Genomic DNA, 15,281 nt, shown 5'->3' with positions numbered 1-15,281 from the left:
TTATGAGTACCTATCAGTACTTTCCTCATACCTCGTCCAAGAGGTGCTCTTACTACTATGAAAACCCATGCTGCTGTCACTCCCAGAGTGTCCAGAGAGTGCTCTTTTACTTTTCTTTTTTTTGGGGGGGGGGTGTTATGGTCCAATGTGTCATTAATATAATGAAATTGAGGAGGAACTAATTTACTTGTGTAGTTGAAAAATATTTGAATTTGAACCTGTAGTATTTCAGATGGTGGTAAAATATTATATCCTTCTGAGGCCTTTGATATGGTTGAAGACTAGATAGTTATAATTTCCTCAGTTATGATAAAAGATAAGTTAGATATAAAACCTTACACTCACAAATATAAGATAGATAGGATATCTTCTTTAATATTGTAACTATAATTCTTGCTTGATAATTGTTTTATTATCTGAAATTTTACTATATAAAAGTTAAAACCTTGCTTTTTAAAAAAAAGAAAAGGGGAAGTGCTGTGGGATGTTCTGTATGTCAAATATGTTGCTCTGATTGGTTAAAATAAATAAAGTACTGATTGGCCAGTAGCCAGGCAGGAAGGATAGGGTAGGCGGGACAAGGAAGAGGAGAAGGCTGGGAACAAGAAGGCTGGGAAGAGACACTGCCAGCTGCTGTGAGGAGAAACAACATGTAAAGACACTGGTAAGCCACAAGCCATGTGGCAAAGTATAGACAAACAGAAATGCAGATCTCTGAGTTTGAGGCCAGCCTGGTCTACAAAGCAAGTTCCAGGACAGGCTCCAAAGCTACACAGAGAAACTCTGTCTTGAAAACAACAGCAACAACAAAAAAACAGAAAAAAAACATCTTGAAATGTATTCTAAATCTTGATCAATATGTTAATAACACTGGTGTTGTGTTAGTCAGCTTTCCTTCTGTGTAATGAAATACCTAAGAAAATCAGCCAGAGGGAAGGATTTCTTTTGGTTTCACAAGTTTCAGCCCATGGTCACTTGGCTGTCTTGTTTCTCTTCTTGTACTAAGTGAGTGTATTACAACAGAAGGCTGTGATGGAAGAATGCTGTACTCTTATGGCTGCCAGGAAGTAGGGAATAATAAAGGGAACATATGTTCTTTTGGGACATGCTTCCCAGGACCTATTCCATGTCCTCAAGTTTTTGCAACCTTTTAGTGGTGCCATTAGCTGGCGACCAAGCCTTTAACACATGGCTTTTGTGGATCGTTTTCAGATACCCAAGTATCTCTGAAGATTAACAAATTACAATAGTAGCATTTTCAATATAAATGTGTTGAGATGTTAACCAAATCCTGAAATGTTCTTCCATACTAGCTGTGTAAACATGAAGAATTTGATTATCAATAGTTATTATTATTTCTACCTCATCAGGTTGTTTTGGGCCCCGATAAGATGACCCAAGATAAATTGCCTTGTCACAACAATATACATGCAACAAATGCCAATTGAGACTTTATTATTTGTAGTATGTGGGATCAAAAAACCTATGAAAGTAAAGCTTCCAGAGGCCTAATAGAATAAAACTATCCAGGTGTGGTGGTACATGTCATACCACTGGAAGAGTATCTCTGTGAGTTCCAGGCTAACCAAGATTATACTGTATGACCCTGACTCAAGACAAAGGTCTTACAGATGAAACTCTCTGATGGCTGAAAAGGTCTAAAGCTTTAGGCAATACCATAAGAGGGAAGGGTTCCAGGGATTACCTGATCTCTAGGGTGCACTAGAGGGCCTTTTGGCCTTTTAAACCTTGAAATTAGAAGGGCCTTAGGATGTGTTAAAGAAACTACACATTAGGACTGGTAAAGCCATAAACAATTGGCCAGACGTGATTGTTATGGTGTATCAACATATAGGGGAGGGCTGAGAAGTGAGCAGCTCGCCTAACCATCCATGATATCCTTGTGACTGAAAAGTAAAGCAGTATGCATCTCCACAACTTAAAATGTAGCTTGCAGTATTTGAAACTAATAGCTAATTGTAATTGAATCTCAGGGGATTTTTAGAAGAATAACTACAAGGAGTAGGAGGCTGGAGAAAAGAGGGCAAGTATTTGCAAAAACAACAAAGGACGTGCTTAAAGATTACCATTCCAAAGTTTAATACTATATCTGAAACAAAATCTTAAAAATCGAATTTTAATTTTCTTAATCCTACTGATAAAATAAATATTATACTACCTTTCCGTCTGAAGTTGTAATTATTAATTCTGAATGTATTCAACTAGATTGACCAACTGAAAAGAAAACCAGAAGGATCAGATGGAACCAAACCATTTGAGTGGGAGTTGCCAAGCCTTTGTTAACACCTTCATAATCTTACTTACTGATCCCAAGAACTATTATAGCTCTTTTCATTTAAACTCTCCTCAAGGCCTATGAAGTTAGAGATTCTATGGATAATCCCAATATGGTGAAAGAAAGGCTTAAAAGTTTAAATGAGTTGCCTAAGATCAGATAGTAATTGACAGGCAAGGCCTAAATTCTAAAGCTTTCACCTTTTGTTAGAACTCTATCAAATTATACATAACCCACCATTTATTTATTTATTTATTTATTTATTTATTTATTTATTTACTTATTTATTTATTTATTTGCTTATTTTTCTCTTTTGTAACTTAGAACTTATTGGTTGAGGATCAGTGCATAGACATTTCAATTCATATACAATTCCTAACACATATACCAAAAATCTGAAGAGCCATGCATTGTGTTTCTATTTATTTCAGTTTTATATATTCATTTTATTATTTTATATATGCGTTTTACCTGAATGTATATATGTCTACCATATGTGTGCTTGGTTCCTGTGAAAGTCAGAAGAGGGTGTCAGATACCTTGGGACTGGAGCCCCCATGTGAATGTTGAGAATTCAATCCAGATTCTCTGCAAGTGGAACAAGTCCTCTTAACTGCTAAGCCAACTCTCCAGCCCTTGTGTATGTTTTGAACAGTTTTTACACTAATGTTCCAGTTTCTGATTTGTCTACACATTTTCCTTAAAGAAGATCTCACATAACTGTCAAATATGTATAATCTTTTACATCCACTGATTCATAGTTTTATATCATACACACCATATCCTCATATTTTCATTCTTCTACAACATTATCAAAATTGTTAGGAAAACTGACCATAACAACTAGAATAGAGAACACAAAGTTTTGACATGGCAAGAACCAACAAGTTCTTTTTGTTGTTTGTTTGTTTGTAAATTGTTTCATTAAAAACATGAGACCAGAAGTAATTCAAAACAATCTAGACATAAATACACAACTAGTCTCAGAATTTTTCTTTAGCATCCTTTATATTGAAGAATATAAAACTAGTCCCCTTTGGACTCTCAGACAATGACTGTCTTCCTTGATTTAGTGTCCTGCTATCTTCTGGTTGTACCAAAAAATAAACAACCAGTAAATGACTTCACCTCTTAATAGTTATTTACCCTTAAAATTTAGGATGAGGTGGGATTTCCTCCTTTTTAAAAAATATTTCTAGAGCTCCTAAGAAACTCGACATTTACAAAATAGTGTATAAGAACATTCCTCTGGCTTGTAGAAAATGGAAGACAGGGTATTCTGAGAGACATGACACATAATCAATTGGATTTGGCTTTTTTCTCTTCTGCTTTAGAGACAGGACTCTAGTTATCAGTGTCTCCCTTTTTTTCTTTATTATTATGTGTTTTAAATGTTATATATCAGCCATGGGTTCCCCTGTCCTTCCCCCTCCCGCCCCCCACCCCCACCTTCCCCCCAGCCCCTCCCCTCCATTCCCATGTCCTCTAGGATCAAGGCACCCCTGGGGATTCATTTAAACCTGGTGGATTCAGTACAGGCAGGTCCTGTCCCCTCATTCCAGACTAAGCAAAGTGTCCCTGAGTAAGCCCAAGGTTCCAAACAGCCAGCTCATGCACTAAGGACAAGTTCAGGTCCCACAGCCTGGATGCCTCCCAAACAGATCAAGCTATTCAATTATCTCACTTATCCAGAGGGCCTGATCCAGCTAGGGGCTCCACAGCCTTTGGTTCATAATTCATGTGATTCCATTCGTTTGGCCATTTGTCCCTGTGCTTTTTGCAATCTTGGATTCAACAATTCACGCTCTTGCAGACCCTCCTCTTTCTCGACAGTTGGATATCTGGAGCTCCACCTGGGGTCTGGCTGAGGATCTCTGCATCCACTTCCATCAGTTATTGGATGAGAGTTCCAGCACGACTGTTAGGGTGTTTAGTCATCTGATCACCAGACTAGGTCAGATCAGGCTTTCTATCAACCATTGCCAGCAGTCTACAGAGGATATATCATTGTGGATTTCTGGGGACCTCTTGAGCACTCTGCCTATTCCTGTTCTCATGTGGTCTTCATTTATCATGGTCTGTTATTCCTCATTCTCCCTTTCTGTTCTTGATCCAGCTGGGATCTCCTGCTCCCCTAAGCTTTCTTTCCCTCCAATCTTGCCCTTCATTACTCCCACTGTCGTCCAGGTTGTTCATGTAGATCTCATCCATTTCTCTGTCATTGGGTGATCCTTGGGTCTTTCCTAGGGTCCCGTTTTCTAGGTAGCCTCCCTGGAGTAGTGTCTCCCTTTTATGTGTGTAAATCTTCTTTAGTTTCTTCGTTAATCACCCCAGCCTGTTTGCCCTTTGCTCTCCTTTCTCCTTTTGTTTACACGTTTTTGTCTGATGACTTATTCTGAACAACATACTATAAGACCATGTTGGCTACCCTGCTACAGTTAATTTATGTACAATGAGTAGCTACAATGGTCGGTTTTGAGCTTATTCTTTCACTTAGGTGTTTGCAGAATATTTCTTGTTGCTACCTTGGAAGGAGTGGCTTTGGCTTGATAGTCTTGCAGGGGAGAGGGCAGGGGGGCACTTTGGCTCCTCAAAGCTGACCTTTCTCTTGGTCATCATGGGGTTGGGAAGGCCACCTGGTAGGCTGGAGAACTACATAGAACTTGATTAGAGTAATATCCGTGACCCTTAGTTTTCCTTCCCCAGTGGCCAGATAACCCAGCCTTTGGAAAAAGTGGTCTTGTTATTTAAAGGGCTATACTTTCCTGTAGTAACTACTTTATGCATAATCTATCAAGAAATGTATCATAACATTGTGCTCTATATGTTAAACATAGTTTAAAAAAATAATAAAATATTCAGGGGTTGAAAAATAAGCAGAAAATACAACATAGTTTTATATATATGTATATATACACACATATATAACAACATAATTATATATATATATATGACTAAAATTAGAGAAAATATCAGGTAAGCTACATAATTATAATTATTTTACCAAATTGAGGACATCTTAACTATTAGGACTACAAAAGAGTCTAAAAATTTGCCTGATATATTGTTATGAACTAATTATTTAATTAGTATTCAAACTGCTGAGTATTATTAATTTATGTTTAGTATTTGGTGAATTAAAATAATAATACTTCCTGGATATTGACAAAGGTTGATCTGGATATATATAATAGTTTACCTAAGTACTATCTGGAACATGACATTTCTGTCAAGTTGTCATTTCTAAATTGTACTACTAAAAGCAATGAAATAATACTAATTTAAAGGACAAATCTAAAGTAAATAAAACAATTGAAATACCATTAACTATGTGTAAATAGATGAATTTTGTAAGAGATCTTAACATTGGGCATTGGAGAGATGTCTCAGCAGTTAAGAGCACTTGCTGTTCTTACAGAGGACCCAAGTTCTGTTCTGAGCACCCATATGATGGCTTGCAACCATCTGAAATGACAGCTATAGGGGATCTAATGCCCTATTCTGGTCTCCTTGGGCACCGGACATGTACATGGTGCACATACATACAGGCAAATCACCCATACTTATAAAAAATCTAAAATCTAAAAAATAATAAATAAAATATTTTTAACAATTCTTTTTTTTATTATGAACACAGAAGAGGGCACCAGATCTCATTACAGATGGTTGTGAGCCACCATGTGGGTGCTGGGAATTGAACTCAGGACCTCTGAAAGAGCAGTCTGTGCTCTTAACCTCTGAGCCATCTCTCGAGCCCCAACAATTTTTAAAATTGATTAATATGGCATATAGAGTTACTAGAGTTTTTAGCCACTAATCTAAACTAAGGGAAACTAAGGTAAATGTTGTGTCCTGAACATATTTGTTAGAAGAGCATGCCGTAAATCCATTTGTGTAGGCTATTAGATCTTTCAATGGGAATAATTTACCCTGTGCAGACTCCATACATATATAGAGGAAACATTAATTACTTTGTGAGAATTAGTGTGATAGAAACTATAAAGTATGCATATCTGTATGTAATAGGGCCTAAACTTCAGACTATGGGCTCAAGAAAAAAGTAAACCTTGATTAGATAATGAGGGAAGGTGTCACTACTTATATTGAACAATGAGTGGGAATTTTTGTAGAGCAGACAATATAGATCAAATTATCTGAGGCCTAGACTTACAACTGTTCAAAGCATATTTAAGGGGCAACTAGAGGTCTTTTTGAAAGTCTTATATTATAGAAAGAGTCTCACATGTGTCTCTGCTATGTAGCCCACACTGGCCTCAAACTCACCTGATATTTACCTGACTCTGCCTCCTGAGTGCTAGGATTAAAGGTGTGTACTACCACTAATGGTTGATATATTACTTTTCAGGAAAACAGGATCTGGTTATAAAGCAGTGGTTTTTAACCTTCCTAATGCTGTGACCCTTTACTGCAGTTCTTCATGTTATGATAACCTCCAACCATAAAATTATGTTTATTGCTACTTCATAACTGTAATTTTGCTACTGTTATGAATTATAATGTAAATATTTTTGGAACTAGAGGTTTGCAAAAGGGGTCACAACCCCAAGTTTACAATCGTTGTTAGAGAGGTTATTTAGTACTAAGCTAGGTAAATAAATGGAAGAGTTGCAAGTGCTATTTAGTTTAAGATAGGGACCTGACTGAGAAACAGGATTGGGAAGAACTCATTTTTAGAGAAGTAAAATCTTCAAGTACCTCACACTGAACACAAACTCAAACACACACACACACACACACACACACACACACACACACACACACACTTCAGATGAAAGTAGATCAGAGATGAAAGGATCAGAGTTGAAGAAACACATTGAACCTTGGCAGCAGAAGCAAAAGCAAGAGACGACTTGAAATAGAGAGCTTGGCTTGAGGTAATGTGCATAATAGGCTAGAAACTGTATCTTTAAGGAAATCATTTTGTTTAAAATAAAACTGTGATCTTTAGAGGTTTGCCGGTAGATTTCTAGGTGAGGTAGGTATTGGCTAGGGTAGATACTGACGTTTACTTCCTTGGTTTCATCTTCTCCAGGAAGAAAGCAATCCTAAATGACATCTTTTATCCCCACCATTCTGACCTCTGAAGAGGCAGCCTCTCTTTGAAAATCCTAGCCCATGCTTCATAGTCCTTTCCTTTGTGGTTCCCACTAACAACAGAAATAGGCTTGATTCTTTTCTAAAGAGATTGATTAAATATTAAAGAACAAACAAGAAATTAAAAAAAAAAATAAAATAAAGCCCTGGCAGATTTCTTTAGCATCTTTGATATCACTGTCTCCAGTCAAGCTATCTTCACTCCTTATTTCTCCTTTCCCCATAGTTGCCAATGATACCCTCTTAAAATCCAAACTGCAGCACACCACCACTATCCCACTTACCTCTTTCAAGTCATCATTTGGACATGGATGGATTACCCTTTGCTGTCCCAGAATAATTTCACTTGAAAGGTCAGGAGGCAACTGGGACTTCAGACTCTTGGTTTCTGGCAACAGTATGTACAGATGACTTTAAGGAGAAATCCCAGTGAGTGGGACTAGGGTAATTCTGTACCTTAAATTAGCTTGAAAAATTAACCTATTTATTAACCAGTGTTTTTCATAAAAGTTTAAGATAACCTTTTTATTGGCATATATTAATTATATAGTAGTGGATTTTATTATGATAATTTCATATAGGTATATAATGCATTTTGGTCATAATCACCCTTCATTACCCTCTTTTGTTCCCCTCCCACTTTCCCAATCCCCTTCTTCTTGATTATTCATTCATGCATTCATTCATTTCTTTTGTTTTGTTTTTTTTGTTTTTTGGTTTTTGCTTTTTCGAGACAGGATTTCTTTATGTAGCTTTGCGCCTTTTCTTCTGAGTGCTGGGATTAAAAGCATGCGCCACCACTGCCCAGCTTGATTCATTTCTTTCTGCTTTCTTTGTTTGGTGTTTTTGTTTTTGTGAGGAGCGCATAAGACCTGACCCTTCCACATATAAAGATATTTTGAGGAACCTCAACTGATTTCTAAAGATGAAATGATATGAAATGCTCAAAAAAATGCAGAGAAATGTCGCTCATAGTAAAATGCCAAATAAGTCGTTATAGTTTTGCTACATTTCTCAATACCTGTTCTTAAAAATTTAGATTGTTTTCTCTTATGTGCATGAGTGTGTATGTTCCATGTGCCTGTGAAAGTTAGAAGAGGGAGTCTGATCTCCAGAAACAAGAATTAAGGATAGTAGTGAACTACCATGTGGGTTCTGAGTACTGAATGCAGGGCCTCTGTAAGAGCAACAAGTGCTCTTAAGCATTGAGCTCTCTCTCCAGCCCATCATTATCATTTTAAGTATCTGAAAAGTTTGGTGACAAGAAAATGTGTATAGGCTTATGTCAGCATTTTATAGATTTATTTTAATGGAGAACCTTTGCTTTTGAATCACATACTTTTAACACCCTACTGGGTACACAGAATACTTCATGAAGAATTTGAAATAGAATATGGTTTATCTGGTGCCACACAGCTAGTTATCAAGTTTCAGTCTAGTATTTATTCTTGATTTCCCCTACTGAACTTCAAGTAAGTTTCTTAATGGGCTGATAGATCATATCTTTTCACTACACACACACACACACACACACACACACACACACACACACACACACACACACACACCCCTGCACTCAGCTGCTTGACTACACATTGAGAGCTTGACAAGTTACTGGTAACTAGTAGATTCATGGTTTATACCTGTAAGAAATTGATGTATTAATTATATACATTGGCTTCTGTAAATGTTATGTTTATGCTTTTTTCATCTATAAAACAGAATTTCTGTTTTGACATATATACCTTCCTCCCACTACAATTGCAATTTGTGTATTTTCTTTGTTTCTCTTATGCTTTTGTTGTCAGGAATCCATGGTCCTTGATTCATGATGTTTATTGGAAATAATTGTGGGCCGCTTTGCCTCAGGATAATTTGATTAGGGGCACTGCTGTTTGACACCATTCAGGAAAATGTTACATGGTAAAGGGTATTGTACTTGTCACAGAATGCCAATGAAGGGAAGGCAGAGGCAGGCAAGCTAATAATATGCTAGCCTGGTTATTAACATCGAGCCTCTGGCATTTTTGCCTGTCATCTTTTGTTGATAAGGCTGTCCTCCTAAAAGATAAGCTTGTCACCAGTTTCATGAGTTTTATTTGGCAAGGGCAAAAACTAATACCAGATAAAGAAGGTCATAGTTAAGTTGATATAGACAGCCCATGCTTTCCAAAACACTGTTTCTGTTCTCTGAGGTTAGGTATCTGTGATCGAGAAAAGAGTTTTGTCAGGAACCAAGATTAGAATGCATTGAAATTAAATGCTCACACTGACTACATCAGCTGTAATGGAGCTTATCTGATGTAGTGACTCAGCCTCTGTGAATTTGACTGTGTATGTGCTCTGTTTTGTACAGAGAATCATCACCCAGGACCTGCCAGAAGCCACAAGAAAAAAATGGGGAGGGGTAAGTTTCTCTTCTTTTTTCAAATGATTTAGATTCTCTTAATAGTAATCTACTGTTCCAGGGAAATTGAGACTAGAAATATGTTGGTAGATACTTATATTGTGTTTTTTTCTTGGTGATAGAAAAATTGGTCTGATCCAACACTATGGAGAAAAAGAACAACATACTATGTGTTACTCGCTGGTTCTTTTATTTCTTCTGATATTTGGTTTGGGTGGTGGTGGTGGTGGTGGTGGTGGTGGTGGTGGTGGTGGTGGTGATGGTGATGTGTGTGTGTGTATGTGTATGTGTGTGTGTGTGTGTGTGTGTGTGTGTGTGTGTGTGTGTGTGTTTATTGGGCAGTACAGGTAGAAATAGTTCAAATTTGATATTATGTAAATCTTCCTAAATTCCAACTTCTTTATAACTCTCACCAGAGTTATCCATATGCTTTGATGGTATCTAAGTTTTTTTAATAGTAACACCAATGGGCTGGATCAGTAATTAAGAGCTCTCAATTTATTTACTACTCCTTTGAGGAGCTGGTTTTGTTTCCCTGTACCAGCACCAGGCAACTCACAATTGACTATAACACCAATTTCAGGTATTTCAATACCTGTGGCCTCTGTAGGCATGTGTGTGAATATTGAACACACAAACTCGTTTGGGCACACACACAAAAAAAATTACTAAATGTTTTTTAAAGAAAATAATAACACAAATAGGAAAGTTCCTTTTATGCAGCCAGTGTTTTTAGTGAAAAAGTCAGCACTAAGAACCATTGCATGAATTCTTTGTGCTTATTTTTGCTTTCACATGAAGTTATTATGGACAGTGGACAATAGAGAAATTTAGGTTTATTTCATTACTAATATGGACCATCCATAGCAATGACTTCATAAACAATTCTAGTCCATATAAATAATATAAACAACATGCTAAACCGGGTGGTGGTAGCACATGGCTTTAATCCCAGCACTTTGGAGGCAAAGCCAGGAAGGTGGATCTCCAATTTTGAGGCCAGTGTGGTTTAAAAGTGTGTTTCAGGACAGCAAAGGAAACCCTGTCTTGAACCACTACCCCCTCCTCCCCCTAAAAAGCAACATGCTATAAAGGGTATTGAGGAAAGATGCTGTGTGGAATACTATGCTAAGAAACATATGAATCCAGAGTTTAAAGGCCTGAATTCAAGTTCCATAGCCACTACTTCCGTTAAATCAAAGATTCCCTAAATGGGATTTTTTCATCTCTGAAGTGGAATTAATGCGTCCTGTAGTTCCAGCCTCAGGAGAATGTGGTTAGCATACTGTGATATAGTAATGTAGTTTGCAAAGATGGGCATATTTCCAGTCTGGAGATTGAAAAAGGGAAGTGCTTCACATAATGTTGTTTTTACAAACACAGGAAGCTTGTGAGAGCTGCTTTTTGACTGCAGGTGGTAACCACATTGAAAGCATTCTTGTAAATGTCAAAGTGACACCTTCCTTTATTCTTTAAGCTTTGCTTAGGTTTGCTTGATTATGTTGGTTAATTGCCAATACTTTTAGTGGAAAAAAGAATGTTACTATGTGTGCTTATGTTTTTCATTTTTAGTGCTGTATAATGAAATTTTTACTGCATTTGGTAAACATTTTCACAAACTTAACTCAGTATATCATACAGTAGGACACAATTGCAAAGATGAGACCAGACCTGTGTGAGAAATTTAAATTGAAGTTAATTTTAATATTCTTTAATAAAGACAAATCAATCATTTGCAAGTATATGAAACTTTTATTAATGGGACGTGAAAAATCATAGTTTTTAAAAGGAGGAGCAGGAACTATGTAGTTCCATTGTTACAGTGCTTACCTAGCATATACAAAGCCCTGGATTTAGTCCCTAGCATGCATGAGCAGTGGGTACATGTTGGCACTTCTAGCACTTGGGAAATGAAGGCTATGAGACCAAGTATTCAGGACTAACCTTGAATATATAGCTAGTCTGACACCAGCCTGTAATTCATGAAACCTCATCTCAATAAAATGGAAGGGCAGATAAAGAAAAGACATGTATATTTAATTTCTTATTTGACTATAATCAATGTTTATAGTGTTTACTGTGTGTAGTATTGAAATTGCTTTTACTCTTTATGAAGTATTTAATTAGGACTTATAATTTAGGACTCAAGAATTTGTAGTTATTTTTATATTAATACGTATGTGCAGTACTTTGTAACTCACAGATGTTTCCCCTGATATTTGTCTTATTTATCTTATATTGTAAGAAAACGCTTATTATAAAATTAAGGTACTCATTTCCATTTATATATTTATATGTAAACCGAACCTGATTTAGAAAATATCTATAGTGAATAGCCTATAAATAGTTTATATATTAGAGAGTGAAAATGCAGAAGTAGGTCTTATGTCATCATAAGTTTTCATTTCTTCTGATGAACTCTGAATATCCTAATCATTAGTAATGTGTGGAGTTGACTACATCACAGGAGCCCTCTGTTGCTGAGAAAAGTATGGGGTAATTTTTTTTCAGATCCATAGTGATATTCTAATATCATGGGGGGATAGACAGATAGTCAAAGTGAAATAGCTCAGTGTCCACTAACATTTTTGGTGACAGCAAAATCACACAGCTGTTTCAGATAGCAAAGTGCCACAAATTTAAAAATCCTGTATCAAACAATGACCTAGGACTGCAGAAATTCAAAGGCCAGCAGCACAGTTTGTCAAAGATCATAGCATATGTCAAGACATTTCACGTCACAAGCTTTGTTCTGAACATTCCACAAGGGAAAGCCCGTAAAAGAAAAGGCTCAGTCAGCTCTATTCTCATGTCCTATGTGAACATTATCCTTTTGACTAAAGACCTTTTATCTTTATGCTTTTTCTTGAAAAAAGAATATAATGTGTCATATAACCCATAATTTTATAACATGAAATTATGAGATGCTGGTTCAAAAAAGAATGATGTATGATTATATGTAAACTTCTAGTAGAAGCATTTTTACAAAGAAGAGAATGGGAAGTCTTTATCTTTTCAGGTGAAACTTAAAGCTTTATTTTTACTGTTCTTCCCCTAATTAGTACATTTCTAACAAAATGATTTTTAGAAAACACAGTACTCTGAATAATGTCTTTATCCATAAAACAAATTGATTTTACTTGATTTTATTATTATCTGCATTCTGATTCTTTTAAAATATATCTATTCATATGAAAATTTTTTCTGTGTTAGAATTCATCACATCTATAAGTGCTTTTGCAGTATTTGTTGCATCTATTTGTTATTCATGGCTAATTTTCCTGTCTTCACCTTAAGAACAGAGGTGCTCTCTTACCAGGACAGCACAATAGAACCAACCCTGTTAGCACAAGTATAGCTGAGCAAGCCCTGAAATTGTGAGGATGGGAGAGCTGTCCCCATTACCCATCTACTTTGTGGTGTCATGGGTGAGGGAGAGTTGATGAACTAGCTACAGGTAATGGGCCCTGCCTCTCCCCTAGGCAGTACAACAGAGTGGCTCAGTGGTCGGGGGTGAAGGTGACCCAGTGCTGATGTTGTGAACAAAGGAGAGCTGCCCCCATTACTCATCTGACATGTGGTAGCATGGGCAGAAGAGAGATGCCCCTCCTACCACCTGCAGACCATCAATGCCTGAGACAGGTAGAGGAGCTGGCCCTAGGGTCGGTCTTAAGAACAGGAAGGCTGTCCCTACCCCTCACCAGCTGCAGCACTAGGTAGAATGGCCCCTGTACCTTGCATGGGCAACATAATAGAGCTGGAGTGGGAGAGCCAATCCTGAGGGCATGAAAGCAGGAGATCTGGCCCACCCCTCACTCATTGCTGCAAGAGGTGAATTAGCGGAGGGGCAATGCTGGTGGTGAGGACAGGTGAGTACTGGCTGGTGGACCAACCCTACAGCTGCCCATGCCCAGATCCGGGTTTATAACTTGGCCCACCCCAACATCCACCCCATCTATGATCTGGAGCATGTGAAGTGACCTGACCTACAGACCCAGAGCTACAGGATCTCCACAACACAGGGCAAAAACAGGATATCCAGGAAGAGTCCTAGTAAGGGCCCAGCATAGATAGTATAGTAGAAGCCAAAGGCCTCAAACCAGACCAATGACTCTTTGCAATGAACACTTTCAAATAAAGATCTATGAACAGAGGAATTTACAGCATGACTCACTATCACTCTGTAGCTTCCATGATGAGATTTTTAAAATTTTTTCCCTTTTTAAAATTTTGTTTTATTTGGGGGTGTGTGTTTAGGATCGAAGGGAAGATGCAAAGGGATGGGGAATGAATGGGTTCAAGATACATGATGTAAAAGACAAATAGAATAAATAAAAAGAAAAAAACAGAGGTGCTGAGGAGGCTCATCATGGTGTTTCAATAATAGTAAGACATAGGTGCCCTTACCCATCCTTTACAAAATAGGAACTATGGCCATGCATCTTTAAACACATTGATTTTTTTCTTTTTTCTTTTATTTACAGAAACTAACATATCTGGAATAGCAAGTAGGTATTATTTGGGAAGATAAAGAGAAAAAAATGAGAAAGTAGTTTAACTTTTTCTCTCTTTTTCCTTTTCTGGTATTGAGATTTCAGAGCTCATTTAAATGCTGAGGCAAGAAGCAGAGTTCTAAATTTAAAAGAGTGTTTTAGACTTAAAAAATCTGAGTCTGAAAAGTCACTTCTTACCTTCATGTTCCCTACATAGTGGTAGCGTGCCCTTGCTGTTCAGCTGTGAATAAACAGAGAGCATCCTGTCAATGGTGGCATTCCTTGGGCCAGACAGGATGGCACAAGCCTATAAACCAGGTAAAGAGAGAAAGATGAGCTCAAAGTCAACTTCACAATTGAAGGCCAGCTTGCCCTATGTGAAACCTGTTCAGAAAACAAAAACAAACAAAAAAACCCTCCCCTGATGATAGTAATAATATGGTGATTAAGAACTCCTGAAAAAGATAAAAAAAAAAACTTAAAAGAAAGAACCCCTGTATAAAAATCTCAAAAATGTTTTAATTAAAAGAAGAAATTATTTAGAAAATGATCCTCATGATTTTACATTCCATAGCTCATAGGCTCTTTGTGATCTCTGCTGTTGTTTAAGGCTTATTCCCAACCGTAGAAGGAACAGTTTGATAAAAATGAAACAAACACGAAACAATTAATGTATTCTGTTCTCTGTTTGGTTGTGAGCTTTTAATGGCTGAGTCATCTTTCCAGCCAGTATTCTGATCTCTTAAGGGATATAGTGTAAAATCCCTAAACTCAGAAAAAAATACTTAAAAAAATAACAACAAGAAGACAAAACAAGCAAACAAACACTGGTAGTCCTGCATAGACTAGTGACCTATCCTCATACAAAGTCATGATACGTTGGGAACATGGTTGAGTTCTTGGAGGTAAAAAGGACAATCATATGAATTAAGCCAAGAGTTATGCAGCATGACAGGATGAGGAAAGACGA

General features: G+C 37.1%; 1 protein-coding gene across 2 annotated transcripts in view; it reads left to right on the top strand.

Annotated features, from left to right (window-relative positions):
• Prrg1 (proline rich and Gla domain 1) overlaps nucleotides 1–15,281 on the top strand; it is a 114,778-nt gene that overhangs the window by 47,373 nt on the left and 52,124 nt on the right. For both annotated transcript variants that reach the window (XM_036174443.1, XM_036174442.1), the window contains exon 2: nucleotides 9,768–9,818. In XM_036174443.1, coding sequence (XP_036030336.1) covers nucleotides 9,809–9,818 — 10 coding nt within the window. In that variant the 5' untranslated portion in view covers nucleotides 9,768–9,808. The remainder of the gene's footprint in view (nucleotides 1–9,767; nucleotides 9,819–15,281) is intronic.

This window comes from Onychomys torridus, chromosome X, assembly GCF_903995425.1.
Source record: "Onychomys torridus chromosome X, mOncTor1.1, whole genome shotgun sequence".
Taxonomy (NCBI): Eukaryota; Metazoa; Chordata; class Mammalia; order Rodentia; family Cricetidae; genus Onychomys; species Onychomys torridus.
The sequence above is the reverse complement of the archived record's forward strand: the minus strand, read 5'-3'. Positions and strand labels throughout refer to the sequence as shown.